Genomic DNA, 14,880 nt, shown 5'->3' with positions numbered 1-14,880 from the left:
AAATAAATACTCCAGTAAAGTCCATGTCTCTGAAGGTGAAGGATGAGGCAGTACTGGATTAAAGTCATGGAGGATCAGCGCTACATGTCCACCATTACCTGCTGTTTAATTGGACTCTTTGAAACATGCTGTGGTGTAATCTGCTGTGATTGATGATTGCGTGTTACCGCTGACACTGTTCATTTTCTCTTGTAGGACTCAGATTAATTTCACAGTGGCCATTGATTTCACAGCATCCAATGGTAAGTGTTTTTAAAGCTGCTTTTATTCGTTAAATGGTTTAATTGCTCTGAGCAGATAAAACCCTGCTGGATCTTTATGTTGACGTCTGTAATTTACTGACGGCCTTTTATTCGGTCGGAGAACGGAGACGAGTCTGCAGAGTTTTCATCTTCTCAGTTTGATTTGGTTTATTTAGACAGAAGTCTCCAGAGTTTACGAAGCAGCGTCTGCATCCATTAAACCCAGTCAAACAGATGAGTGATGTTCTCATTTTGCCCACAGATGATTCAGCTTGTCAACATATGAGCTGCAATATTAAAAAATAGACAACAGAGAGGCTTTAACTTTGTTTAACTCATGCAGATTCAGTCTTCTACATGTGAGGGTTAGGCTGTTTGAACGTGCTTTAAACTCCTCTGATATTATACAGGTAAACAGAGGAAATGACGCTACACGATGAATGCTGTGGTGTTTATTAGTTGTAAAGAGATGTGGTGGAACACAATGACCTGTGTTTGTAAGTTGGAGGTTCTGACCCGTGTGGTTCTGGTCTCAGGGAACCCGTCCCAGCCCACGTCGCTGCACTACATGAGTCCGTACCAGCTGAACGACTACGCCATGGCGCTGAGGGCTGTCGGCGAGATCATCCAGGATTACGACAGTGACAAGATGTTTCCTGCGCTGGGATTCGGAGCCAAGCTTCCTCCAGATGGACGGGTGTCGCACGAGTTCGCCCTGGTGAGGAGACACGCCCACCTGGCTGATGGGCATGATTACTGTTACTGTTCACACTGGTTTACTTCATGGTTTTACATAGATGTCGCTCATTTCATTAAATTTTAACTTATTTAATGCCTTAAACTTAAAGGACATGTTTGTCCATATTTAATGTAAACTCCTCACCAATAGGTGGCAGTAAAGCACTAATCACACCAGTTACCACCTACTATGACCTCAGTGCATTCTGGGATAGAGTTCTGTCTTTCAGTGTCAATCTGACGGTCTTCATCCTAAATCAGGAGGATATTCTGATCACATGACCTGTGGCGACCGCATCACTTTTTATCACTACTTCACTGACAACTTTACTATTATTAACTAACTCATTATTATAATGTACTAATACTAACAGTACTGAAGTTACATTATATTCACAGTAAAGTTAAGGGTACGCAGTACACAAAATAAAACTAATACTATGAAGGAGTATTAGAGACACAGGATAAAAACAATCTGACATTTAAGAATTAAGTTGTTATTTTGAGAAAAAAAAGTTATGATGTGTTATATGAGAATAATAGTCGATCACCTCTCCAATGAACACAAGTATCAACACCTGCAGTTCCTTCAGTGTCCACTGGGGGGCTGGATCCCAAAAGCCAAACGCATGTTCACTAATGAAATGACCTGATGGGGTTTAATATGACACGCTGTAAGTGGATGTGGGCGGGGTTTATTATGACACTGTGAGTGGATGTGGGCGGGATTTATTATGATGCTGTTAGTAGCTGTGGGCGGGGTTTAGTATGATGCTGTGAGTGGATGTTGCCGGGTTTATTATGATTCTGTTTGTGGTTGTGGGCGGGGTTTAATATGACGCTGTGAGTGGATGTGGGCGGGTTTATTATGATTTTGTTTGTGGCTGTGGGAGGGGTTCAATATGATGCTGTGAGTGGATGTTGGTGGGTTTAATGTGATGCTGTGAGTGGATGTGGGCGGGGTTTATTATGATATTGGTGGTGGCTGTGGGCGGGGTTTAATATGACGCTGTGACTGGATGTGGGTGGGGTTTATTTCATTCCTCACTCTTATCTAACTCCACCCATTAAACCAACAAGGCAGACACCACATCACACATCTGTAAACAAACTGAGTGCCGTCGCAAAGGTTTAATCCAAATAAACTAATGAATCAAATAAAAATAATCCACAATTTATTTACAGTCTGTGATAACGGCACAATATCAAACATGAAATGTACATTAAATATGAGATAAACACCAATAACCTGACATTACATCACATTTGCTGCTGCGTCTGATGGTCATTTTAATTTTGTACTTCAGTAAAATTAATTATTAATCCACATCTACTCTATTCTCATAATATTGAGACTGCACAGCCCATAATATTAGAACATTATTGTCATTATATCACAGATATTAAAATATGACATTATTCTTATAATAGCATGGTTTTGTTTTCCAGTAACACTTATATTCTGAACATGTCTGTTTTGTGTGTACTTGTACTATCAAAGCCATAGTATTTGCACTACACTGTACAGTATTTTTTCGTTTTCAGTCCAAAATTGTGGTAGTGCCATCTAGGGGTGGATATTCAAGGATGAAATGTTTTTATATCCATTAATTCACCTCAGTTCATTCCATGATCAAATGAAGATTCTATAATAATAATAATAATAATATGGATAATAGTGTCCGCTGGCATTTACATCTGTCTGTTTTATACAAATACTGAATCGTCTCAGCTTCAGACTCAGACTCAGTTGTGCTGAAATAATCCCGGACCGGTCAGGAAAACCCTCCGTCCTGATGTCACGGGGTTCGCTGCCCTTTGCCAAAGTCAAACACCGCGGGGTGGCAGACACCCAGACCACTCCTCAGATACCCATAATGCCTTGCTCTGCCGTCTGGCCCAGATGTTGGTCCGGAGGCGTTTGCAGCTGCTCGGCATCGGGTAAGCGCCGCCCTGAGGCGCTCACCCTCTCACGTACACATCAACGTCGGCGTTAAGCGAACGACGTCCAGCTGTGGAGTCGCACAGCAATGAAGGTGATGTAACCACATCGGTCTGCGCTCAGAAGGACGGTGATGTGCACTTTGTGTCCTCATGGGCGTCATTAAAAACCCAAAACATATGGAGGCGTCAATAATAGATGAACCACACATCAGCTGAATATGAAACACTTTCATCCAACTCAGAGTAAACGACAGAAAACCGGTCTTGAAACAGTTTCATTATTAGTATGTTTCATCCCACATGAATCTAACTGAATGTTCTGCATAATTGGATATTCACTCAAATACAAGAACAGAGGAACTGAACTGGACACATTTTCCTCACGTGTGCAATATTTTGGAACAGAAGCTGTGACTGTACATGGTTCTACCCTCCGATTCCTCTTCCACTGGCTGATAGTTTCATAATGTTGGTGCATTATGGATGTTTCAGTTCCAAGGAGTCTCTCAATGCCAATGAAACACTCTCATCCCGAAGCCAAAATGTCTGTTTTAGGAATAAAATGAAATTCCCTCAAAGGCATTTTCACATAAAGACAAATAAAATCTACAAATGTCATATGAATTCTACCCTTTGGGATGTTACTGCTCTTATCGTCCAGGAATCCATCAAAACAGACAGAAAACAGACTCTGTTTAATGGATCAGTGGATCCTGGATCAATAAATATTCTACTGAGTATCTGTGAATCAGTCTGATTAAAATATATTATATTGTATTGGGACACGTCTCTAAAGAATTGAATAAAGGTGTTTAATCACCTGGACTCAGACTGTGTCCACTCAGGACATAAGTCCACTCAGGACATTCCATCAGTTTCCACAGTCAATTGTTAATGTTTAAGTTTCGAACAAAAGCAACTCAGACACAAAGTGGATGACCAAGTAAAACCCAGAGCAGGGTCAGTTCAGACATCCAAACTCCACGTGTCCTTCAGATTAACTCCAGAACAGTCGTACAGAGCTTCATGGAATGGGTTTTCACGGCTCAGCAGTTGCATCCAACCCTTCCATCACCAGGTCAATGCAAAGCATTAGGTTCAGAGGCATAAAGCAGCTGTGACTACTGTCTGCCAGTCCCATGGACCAGTCTGGGTTTGGAGGGTCCAGAAGGACGGTACTGGACCCACTGCATTGGGCCCAATGTGGGGGAGGGGGGTTCCAGGGGTTGGCCTTGGCTCCTTAGTTCCAGTCAAAGGTCAAGGTCTTGATGCTGGGATCTAGACCTTCACCCAACATCAGGACCTCCACTCACAAAAGCACTTCTACAGGAATGGACCACAACTCCCATAAACACATTCCTAAACCTGGTGGAAAGAGTTGAAGCTGTTACAGCTGAAAGATGGAACAACTCCATATTAAACCCATGGATTAAGACGTATCAAAGGTCATGTGTGTAAAGGCAGACATCCCAATACTTTTGGCAATATAATGTACAGCTGTGAATACTTTGTCATCATGAGGGTTGTGGGGGGCGGAGCCTATCCCAGTGACCTGTAGGTGAAGGCAGGGTTCATTGGATGAAGCTCACACCAGTGGTGATAAAAGCAGCAGTTTGTCAAATTTTAAATGTTGTAAATGTGAGTGAAACTCCAGCTTCACTGCTTCATTTTCACACATAAAATCATAAGTGTTTGGTTTTAGCCGGTACGGAAGACAAGTGATCGACTACTATGTATTAAAGGGTTAAACTGGCGTTTTTGTACACTGTAAAAACTGGAATAAGAAGAAAGGGGTGGGGCTTACAGGAGGTGTGTGCTGTTGCTAGGTAGACTTAGTAAAAACTGTCCAATCAAAACAGAGTGAAAAAAAAAACTTTTAGCAACAAACATGTAATAATAATCCATTTATGATTATATTTAGTTTGATCATTATTATGTTTGTGATCGAATAAAAAGTTTTTTATGAAAATTAATCCCAGACTAGTGTAGTTAATAACTTTTCTTTTCCTTATTTTTTCTTTTCTTTTGCAGAACGGTAATCCACAGAACCCGTACTGTAACGGCATCGAGGGGGTGATGGAGGCGTATTATCAGAGTCTGAAGTCGGTGCGACTGTATGGCCCCACCCACTTCTCCCCCGTCATCAACCATGTGGCCAGGTATCTGGGGGTCATCCAGGGGTCATATGTACCATAACTTAATAGAAACATTGAACCATAAACTTTTTTTTTTTTTTTGGTGGAGACTAAGCAGAAACTGTGAAATAAAATAGTCTTTTAAGTTTGATTCTGATCAGTCATCTATGGAGGTGATATAAAATAATAAGTGTTATATTTGTGTCTTTGACCTCTGACCTCTGTGCATTTCAGGTATGCGTCTGCGGTGACCGACGGCTCTCAGTACTTCATCCTCCTCATCATCTCAGATGGCGTCATCACAGACATGGCTCAGACCAAGGAGTCCATCGTCAACGTATGTTTCCTTCATATGTTTAGAAACTGACGTAAAACCTGAATAAAACAGACTTTAACACATTTAAAAAGCTGACGTTTGATTGTCCTTAAAATAGTTTTCATAAAAACAATGTACAGTTTTTGGGCAAATATTCCATATGTAGTCTTTCAGAACAGTGTAACACCTCCTTCGCTTTGATTTCTAACCAAACACTGATCTTTTCACAGAGGGCGGGGCATACAGCCTGGTGATTGACAGGTGTAATAGCGATGTAGAACGGTGCCATTGTATATTTAGAACAAACTGAAGACAGAGGCATTTCCTCAGCATATTAGGCATCTGTACTGTTTAGATCAGAGTACTCTTTAATCCAATACTTACATACTGTAATCAATCAAATTTTATTCATATAGCGTCACATCATAACAAAGGTTATCTGATGACACTTTACATATAGAGCTGGTCTAAACCAGACTCTTAAACCAATGTACAGACACCAACAGAATCCTCCCGGAGTAAACACTTGGTGACAGTGGAAAATAAAACTAACTTTAACAGGTTGAAACCTGGAGTAGACCCTGACTCTGGAGGATGGACCACTGACATGACCAGATAAAGGGTTAAAGAGAGAGAGATAAAGGAAGAGAGAGAGAGAGGGCGAGAGAGAGGGAGAAGGGAGAGAGGAGGACAGACAGGAGGAGGAGCAGAGAGTAGGTCAGTGTATCATGATGAGTCTCCCAGTCAAAGGCCCTCCCCCTTACCCCTGACCCTTGACCTTGGCACTACCCCTTGGAACAGAGTTGTAAGGGTTAGGGGTTGAAACATTCCCCTCTGAAATGGGACAACCCTTCGAGATCGGTTACATCAGCAGCAGCCATCGATGCCACTATTAACTGATGAGACAGCTTTGTTTGTGACAGAATTCCCCATGCTGTCAGCAGCTGTAACCGTCACTGTTCCATGGGCTTTGGTCTTCTTTTTGCGGCTATCAAGTGCAAACCGCAGAAATGTGATCTATAACACATTGAAATGGCATTCAAACGCCGATGAAATGATGAAGTTGTTTATGAAGAAAATACATACATTTGTGTGTTTCTTTCATCACATTGCTGCACTTTTTTGCTGTGTTTACCTCCGTCTTGCTGATGATTTGAACAGAATTATGGGAGATTTCTCATACACCTCCATTTGTAGTGTGGTCCTGAAAAATCTCCATTTCGAGGGCCAAACAGCCCTTCCCCTTGAACTCATTGAGAATCAGGACACCCCTACCCCTTCATGCGAATGCGCAAAATGGAGGGGTAAGGGGGAGGGGCCAAGGGGTGAATTGGGATTGGGCCTAAGTCTATATCAGCTTAACTCAGATCAGCCTGATCCGTCCTAACTATAAGCTTTATCATAAAGGACAGTTTTCTTCCTCCTCTTCAACGTACAGAGGGTGTCTTCTCCTGGACTGAGGCAGGGAGGTGGTTCCACAGTAGAGGAGCTTGATAAGCTGAAGGCTCTAGCTCCCGTCCTACTTTTGGAGATTCTAGGAACCACCAGGTTGTCTGCATGTTGACAGCGTAGTGCTCTAGATGGACTGGATGGAACTCAAAGCTCTTTCAGATCAGTAGGTGCCTGGACATGAAGGACTTTGGAAGTGAGGAGGAGGATTTTAAAGTCTGTCCTGGCTTTTACAGGGAGTCAGTGCAGAGAAGCCAACACAGGACAAATATGGACCATCTTTACGGACTTTAAACTAAACGGCGCTTTACTGTTTTTATTCTAAACTAAATGGTGATTTACAGTTTTCATTGCAAACTAAACTGTACTTTGCTGTCTTCTCTCATCTCTATCCAGAGTCAGTAAACCATTCCCAGTGTTATTACTTTACTGTATGCGAACTCAGTAATAAGGAGTCCAGGGTCCGACCCTGTCCACTACCCACCCTCCTTCAGGTTCTAATGGTCTAATAACTCTTCTAACTCTGGGTCGACTTGTAATCAGAGTCAGACTTAATGAGCGTTAAGGGCTTGGGTGAACCCCCTCAACCCCCGTGTGATATAATGTTATTGTAAAGTAAGATTTGAGTGTAATTATTTACTTGCCTGCAGAGGATTCATGCAATTTGGTCGTCAGTCTAATAACCATAGGAAGTTATGAAACGCTAAAAACCTTCATTCATCATTCATTGCTGCGACTGCACTCTGCTCGGAGATTTAATTAACAATATTGCAAATCAGCGCTGGTGATTTGGGAGGTGGGATGGTGGTGGTGGGGGGCGTTGTAAATGGGACTTTTAACATGTCAAACTTTGGGAGTTGTAGACAAAGTTGCATGAAATTAGAAGGGTGATACAGGCCGGAAGGAATTGGACAGGCCTCGTCTGAGTTTGATTGTTTGTTTCTGGGTTAGATTCTGTATTTCTGGGTTTGTTTATGGGCTCAATTCTGGTTTGATTGTGTGTTTGATTGTTTTGAGTTCTATATCTTTGGTGTTTCCATAACACCGTCTGCTGTGTTTAACATGGACACAGTGACACAGATCCAGTCTTTGATCAGACTCTTGTGCTTCATTTTAGGCGGCGTCTCTGCCCATGTCCATCATCATCGTTGGGGTCGGACCGGCTGAGTTCCACGGTGAGAGAATCAGCATCATGTCTTTGTGTTTTTGTGGATGCACCTCCCTCCTCCTCCTTCTCCTCCTCCTCCTCCTCCTCCTCCTTCTCCTCCTCCTCCTCCTCCTTCCTCCTCCTCCTCCTCCTCCTCCTCTCCTCCTCCTCTTCCTCCTTCTCTATCTCCTCCTCCTTCTCCTCCCTTCTCCTGCTCCTCCCTCCTTCTTCACCTCCCTTCTCCTCCTCTTTCTCTTCCCTTCTCTTCCTCCTCCTTCTCTTCCCTTCTCCTCTTTCTCCTCCCTTCTCTTCCTCCTCCTCCTTCTCCTCCTCCTCCTCCTCTTCCTCCTTCTCCATCCCTCCTCCTCCTCCTTCTCCTCCTTCCTTCTCCTCCCTTCTCCTCCTCCTTCTCCTCCCTCCTCCTCCTCCTTCTCCTCCTTCCTTCTCCTCCCTTCTCCTCCTCCTCCTCCTCCCCCTCCTTCTCCTCCTTCCTTCTCCTCCCTTCTCCTCCTCCTCCTCCTCCCTTCTCCCCCTCCTCCTTCTCCTTCCTTCTCCTCCTCCCTCCTCCTCCACCTCCCTCCTTCTCCTCCCTTCTCCTGCTCCTCCCTCCTCCTCCTCCTCCTCCTCCTCCTCCCTTCTCCTCCTCTTTCTCCTCCCTCTTCCTCCTCCTCCTCCTTCTTCTTCCTCCTCCTCCCTCCTCCCCCTTCTCCTCCTTCTGTTGTCATGTTAGATCTTATTTATATTTAGTAAATTCTCCATATTTCATCATTAAATTGTTCAGTTCTACAGATCCGTAGAACAGGTTTAATGCAGATTATAGATTCAATTTATGGTTGAACTGATAACGTTCTATTTCTTCTAATTATCAGCTCAACCTCAGATGTTCTGGACTTACTGACGTTTAGCTGCCAGGTCTTTGCATTTTCGCCGCTGCTGTGTTGTCACATGATGACTTGTGTATACATCGCTATGGTGACCAATCAGTGATCTGCATGGTTTCATGTCATGTTAAGTTTCTCATCATCTGACTTAGGTCTAAAACCAGGATCTGATGGTTCCTGTTCTCCCATCATGAGTCAGTGTGAAGTGATGAGATTCATTACTGTATTTAATAAAACACTGTCCTCACCAAGATGAAAACACAACTGATGTTCTGAGCGTTTTAGAGGAACATGGTTCTCACAGACAATGACGTTCTAATAGAAGATGATGCACAGATGAAACTACCAATCAGAATGGGTTTTATCATCAGTCCTGTATGTTAAAGGTTCATTACATCCAACTGTGTTTTCATCCACATTATACACATTTGGTCCATTTAGAAAAAACAGGTTTTGAGTCATATCCAAAACTTTTAAATGCACATAAATGTTCTTTTTGGAAACACACTTTATGGGTCTGTTCTACTCCAGTTTCATTCCATTAAATGTTGAAATCTTCCCACTTTGTGCAGATTAAAGTAGTAGAAGTGAAGCTGAGCAGTGAAGTGGATGAATAGAGGTCAGAGGTTCTGGACACTCAATGGTCCACCTCATCAAACCAAACTGATACAGAAAAAAAGACATAAAACTCATCATTGAACTGTTTCCCACAACATCTCATTCTTCTGTGAATCTGTCGCCAAATCCACACATTAGAAGAAAATCCACCAAGTGAAAACAAATGAGTCAGTTTGTGTTGGTTCTTCAGGTTTATTTGGTGTGAGAGTTCGGGTTCTTCTTAGGGTTTGGTTCTGTAGGGTTCGGGTTTGGTTTAATGTTCTTCATGGCATTCGCTTCTTTTGCTGTAGTTGATCTGAAATGTTCTGCTTCTCTGTTCTTTTCATTTGTTCTTCTTTTCATTTGTTCTTGTGTTCTCCTGTTCTTATCTTCTGCTGTTCTTCTGTTAATTTGTTCCTACGTTCATTTGTCCTTCTGTTCATTTGTCCTTCTGCTCTGTTGTTCCTCTGTTCTTCTGTTGTTCTTCTGTTCATTTGTTCTTCTGTTCTTATCTTCTGTTCATGTGTTTTTCTGTTCTTATCTTCTGTTTCTATGTTCATTTGTCCTTCTGCTCTGTTGTTCCTCTGTTCTTCTGTTCTTATCTTCTGTTCTTCTGTTCATTTGTTCTTCTGTTCTTACTTCTGTTCATTTGTTCTTCTGTTCTTCTTTTCCTCTGTTCTTCTGTTCATTTGTTCTTCTGTTCCTCTTTTCCTCTGTTCTTCTGTTCTTACTTCTGTTCTTCTGTTCATTTGTTCTTTTGTTCTTACTTCTGTTCTTCTGTTCATTTATTCTTCTGTTCTTATCATCTGTTCATTTGTTCTTCTGTTCTTCTTTTCCTCTGTTCTTCTGTTCTTCTGTTCATTTGTTCTTCTGTTCTTGTTTTCCTCTGCTCTTCTGTTCATTTGTTCTTCTGTTCTTGTTTTCCTCTGTTCTTCTCCTATCTTCTGTTCTTCTGTTCATTTGCTCTTCTGTTCATTTGTTCTTCTGTTCCTATCTTCTGTTCTTCTGTTCATTTGTTCTTCTGTTCATTTGTTCTTCTGTTCCTATCTTCTGTTCTTCTGTTCATTTGTTCTTCTGTTCCTATCTTCTGTTCATTTGCTCTTCTGTTCATTTGTTCTTCTGTTCCTATCTTCTGTTCTTCTGTTCATTTGTTCTTCTGTTCTTGTTTTCCTCTGCTCTTCTGTTCATTTGTTCTTCTGTTCTTGTTTTCCTCTGTTCTTCTCCTATCTTCTGTTCTTCTGTTCATTTGCTCTTCTGTTCATTTGTTCTTCTGTTCCTATCTTCTGTTCTTCTGTTCATTTGTTCTTCTGTTCATTTGTTCTTCTGTTCCTATCTTCTGTTCTTCTGTTCATTTGTTCTTCTGTTCTTGTTTTCCTCTGCTCTTCTGTTCATTTGTTCTTCTGTTCCTATCTTCTGTTCATTTGTTCTTCTGTTCCTATCTTCTGTTCTTCTGTTCATTTGTTCTTCTGTTCTTGTTTTCCTCTGCTCTTCTGTTCATTTGTTCTTCTGTTCCTGTCTTCTGTTCTTCTGTTCATTTGTTCTTCTGTTCTTGTTTTGCTTTGCTCTTCTATTCATTTGTTCTTCTGTTCCTGTCCTCTGTTCTTCTGTTCATTTGTTCTTCTGTTCCTATCTTCTGTTCTTCTGTTCATTTGTTCTTCTGTTCTTGTTTTGCTTTGCTCTTCTATTCATTTGTTCTTCTGTTCCTGTCCTCTGTTCTTCTGTTCATTTGTTCTTCTGTTCCTATCTTCTGTTCTTCTGTTCATTTGCTCTTCTGTTCATTTGTTCTTCTGTTCCTATCTTCTGTTCTTCTGTTCATTTGTTCTTCTGTTCTTGTTTTGCTTTGCTCTTCTATTCATTTGTTCTTCTGTTCCTGTCCTCTGTTCTTCTGTTCATTTGTTCTTCTGTTCCTATCTTCTGTTCTTCTGTTCATTTGATCTTCTGTTCCACCACTGCTCAGTTGTTCTGGTTGCTCTTAACTGTTTCAGATTCTACTGTGTTGTTTATGTTCAACACATGCACACTTCCCTCATAATCAACAGTTTTCCCGTAAAACCAACCAGACTCAGTCATTCTCATGTTTGCCGCGGTGCCGTGATTCGCTTTGCTGTGACTCGCTTCGCCGCTCCGTTAACCTCCATCTCCAGCCCGAGGTCTTCACGCTCAGCGGCTGAAACTCATTGTTGTCATGGTGCGTTTGGCATCCTTAACGCTATGAGGAGATTTAACCAACATCACGCTAACAATTGCAGCAGATTAGCGCTCACTGGAGGATGGCGTGCTTATACGTGGGGGGGTGGAGTCTGACTGATGTGTTTACCTCCTCAGAAATGATCGAGCTGGACGGTGACGAGGAGAGGATCTCATCACAAGGACGATTTGCCGAGAGGGACATCGTCCAGGTACGAACCAGGGCAGTTTTATCAATACTATGATCAGGTATTGATTCCTGATCAGGTTCAGCAGCAGCAGCTTCATTTTTAATGGATCAAGTCAAAGCTTTATCAAACAGGTTAGGAACAGGGTTAGGGATAGGGTTAGGGTTAGGAACAGGGTTAAAGTTAGGGTTAGGAACAGGGTTAAGGTTAGGGTTAGGAACAGGGTTAAGTTTAGGGTTAGGGTTAGGAACAGGGTTAAGGTTGGGGTTAGGAACAGGGTTAAGGTTAGAGTTAGGGTTAGGAACAGGGTTAAGATTAGGGTTAGGGTTAGGAACAGGGTTAAGGTTAGGGTTAGGAACAGGGTTAAGTTTAGGGTTAGGAACAGGGTTAGGGTTAGGAACAGGGTTAAGTTTAGGGTTAGGAACAGGGTTAGGGTTAGGAACAGGGTTAAGATTAGGGTTAGGAACAGGGTTAAGGTTAGGGTTAGGAACAGGGTTAAGTTTAGGGTTAGGGTTAGGAACAGGGTTAAGGTTGGGGTTAGGAACAGGGTTAAGGTTAGAGTTAGGGTTAGGAACAGGGTTAAGATTAGGGTTAGGGTTAGGAACAGGGTTAAGGTTAGGGTTAGGAACAGGGTTAAGTTTAGGGTTAGGAACAGGGTTAGGGTTAGGAACAGGGTTAAGTTTAGGGTTAGGAACAGGGTTAAGTTAGGGTTAGGAACAGGGTTGGGGTCAACACAACCGAACATATTCAACCATTTAATTTTCGTAATTTTAAGGGAAGCCGGGCTTCCCTTGCAGTCTATGAGAAATCGCCACTGGAACAGGGTTAAGGTTAGGAACAGGGTTAGGGTTAGGAACAGGGTTAGGAACAGGGTTAGGAACAGGGTTAGGAACAGGGTTAGGAACAGGGTTAAGGTAGGCTTAGGGCGTATGATAACATCTTCAGTTCTGTCTTTTGTCTCCTCAGTTTGTTCCGTTCAGAGATTACATCGACCGCAGAGGGAACCATATCCTCAGCATGGCTCGTCTGGCTAAAGAGGTTCTGGCTGAAATCCCAGACCAGTTCCTGTCCTACATGAGGACCCGCGGCATCAAACCAGGCCCGTTACCCCCCCCATACACCCCCACCTGCCCCCCACAGGCTGTCCACCCCCTCCTCACCCGACGGGTGAGTCGCATCTAAAGGCTGGGGGTGGGGTGGAGGTCACCTGACTGCATAGGGGCCAGGTCAGTCCAGACTGAAGCTGAGACCTGGATCCCGAACTTGGTTCCAGACACTCCTATTTCACTTCCTCTATGTCATAGGTATGTCGCTATGGAAACGTTTACAAGACTTTACAAGAAGGATGAAGTGGCGCTTTCTTCTGCAGGAAACATCCGATAATGGTACTGGTACCGGTACTGGTGCTGGTATTGATCAATGTGAAAACCTCCCGGAGGTGGAGCCTTTGTACATTCATCAGAGACTGTGTTTTTTAAGGGGGCGGAGCATGTGCTTGTTTAACTGAAGCATGAACTGTTTGTCCTTCACTCAGGGCTTCGCTCCCCCTCCCATGCTGACCCCTCCTCCCACATTGACCCCTCCTCCCACACTGACCCCACCCCCTGCCACTGCTACCACGTCCCATTAGCCTGTCACCACCCAAAACCTTCCCACGCATCATTTCATTCTGCGTCCACCTGCCTGGAATCTGACAGACGCCGTGCATCCTGGGAGTCCATCCTTGTCTCGGACTCTGATTGGTTGAGACGCTGCGTCCTCGTTGGGTTCTGGAAATGTGGATCAGAGCCCAGACGACAAAAACACACACGTCATCGCCGTTGCAAACGTGTGACAACGTGACCTCCACGTTCACGCTGGAGGAAAGACGGGCTCGGACTAGGTCACATAGAACCAGACATAGATCAATACTTCTATCAGATCAATCAGATTAACCAGAATAACCAGAGCAATCAGATTAATCAAATCAATCAGATTAATCAGATTTTTAAAATTTGTCTATAAATCTATTAACACAAACACATCTCTACTGCCATTTATCTGAATTAATTAAAGCAGACGTATAGAGACCAACCACTGCAGAATCTGTTAATAATTATAATTATCACGTATGTAATAATTATAATTATCAGACAAATGTTCACTCATACATTTCATCATCATCACAAGTTGAATTTATGGAACTGAACATTTTCAATATGCTGCAGGAGAAATATTATACAAAAAATATAAAATATGAGATAAATGCAAACAGCAGTAAAATGAACTCATGATACTTTTATCATGCTTATACTTCTTCCATCATGGACTCTGATCCGGACCGGGTTTAGTCCATCATGGACTCCGGACCTCATGGACCTGGACCACATACATCTCTGAGCCCAACCTTCTCCGAGCCTTGCCTCCATTGAACCCTGCCTCCTACGAGCCCCACCTCCTCTGAGCCCTGCCTCCTCCATCGTGAACGTGGCCTTGGGGCGTTTCTTGTTTTTCTACCTCACGTTGTTTGGTATTTGTTCTGCTTTTATAGAATTGACGTTTCACACTGAAAACAGATGATTTTCTAAACCAGATGTTGATGAATCTCAGATCAGGAAACTCACACTGTAACACACTGTGAATAAAACACACAAACACACAAACATGACACCCGTTCCCAACTGGTTTCATCCATTCAACCACAAAACTCAACTTTAAGATGAGATTCACTGAATCCAATTGAACCTCAGATTATTTACAACATGATGAAACTAAAGACAAACTGAAGGACCCGAGTCTGAAGGGTTAGGGTTAGCAGAAAACCCTAGCAGAATAAAAACATTTCAAAACTTCAACAATATTTAGATGAAATGAGCCATTATTCCAGGTTTTTGTAATATTTGTAGAAGTGAAACCTGAATATGTTCATTTTAATGATTATTCACCTGTTTGCAGCTGGATTTCTTTTTAGTTTAATGTGAATTTTAGAGCCACCAGTTGGGAAACACTGTCCTAAAGTTCAAATAGAACATTTATTTTAGTATGAATTGAAGTACAAGGAGATGCTGAATAGGGTT

The 14,880-nt window shown here is 42.5% G+C and overlaps 1 protein-coding gene across 1 annotated transcript in view; it reads left to right on the top strand.

Annotated features, from left to right (window-relative positions):
• Positions 1-14,880, top strand: part of LOC115421425 (copine-8-like) — a 70,463-nt gene that overhangs the window by 35,948 nt on the left and 19,635 nt on the right. Inside the window, exons 14-20 of the mRNA XM_030137315.1 lie at positions 196-242; positions 779-960; positions 4,956-5,083; positions 5,294-5,396; positions 7,942-7,999; positions 11,775-11,848; positions 12,791-14,598. Of these exons, the coding sequence (XP_029993175.1) occupies positions 196-242; positions 779-960; positions 4,956-5,083; positions 5,294-5,396; positions 7,942-7,999; positions 11,775-11,848; positions 12,791-13,006 (808 nt within the window). The 3' untranslated portion in view covers positions 13,007-14,598. The remainder of the gene's footprint in view (positions 1-195; positions 243-778; positions 961-4,955; positions 5,084-5,293; positions 5,397-7,941; positions 8,000-11,774; positions 11,849-12,790; positions 14,599-14,880) is intronic.

This window comes from Sphaeramia orbicularis, chromosome 6 (assembly GCF_902148855.1).
Source record: "Sphaeramia orbicularis chromosome 6, fSphaOr1.1, whole genome shotgun sequence".
In the NCBI taxonomy this organism is placed as follows: domain Eukaryota; kingdom Metazoa; phylum Chordata; class Actinopteri; order Kurtiformes; family Apogonidae; genus Sphaeramia; species Sphaeramia orbicularis.
The sequence above is the reverse complement of the archived record's forward strand: the minus strand, read 5'-3'. Positions and strand labels throughout refer to the sequence as shown.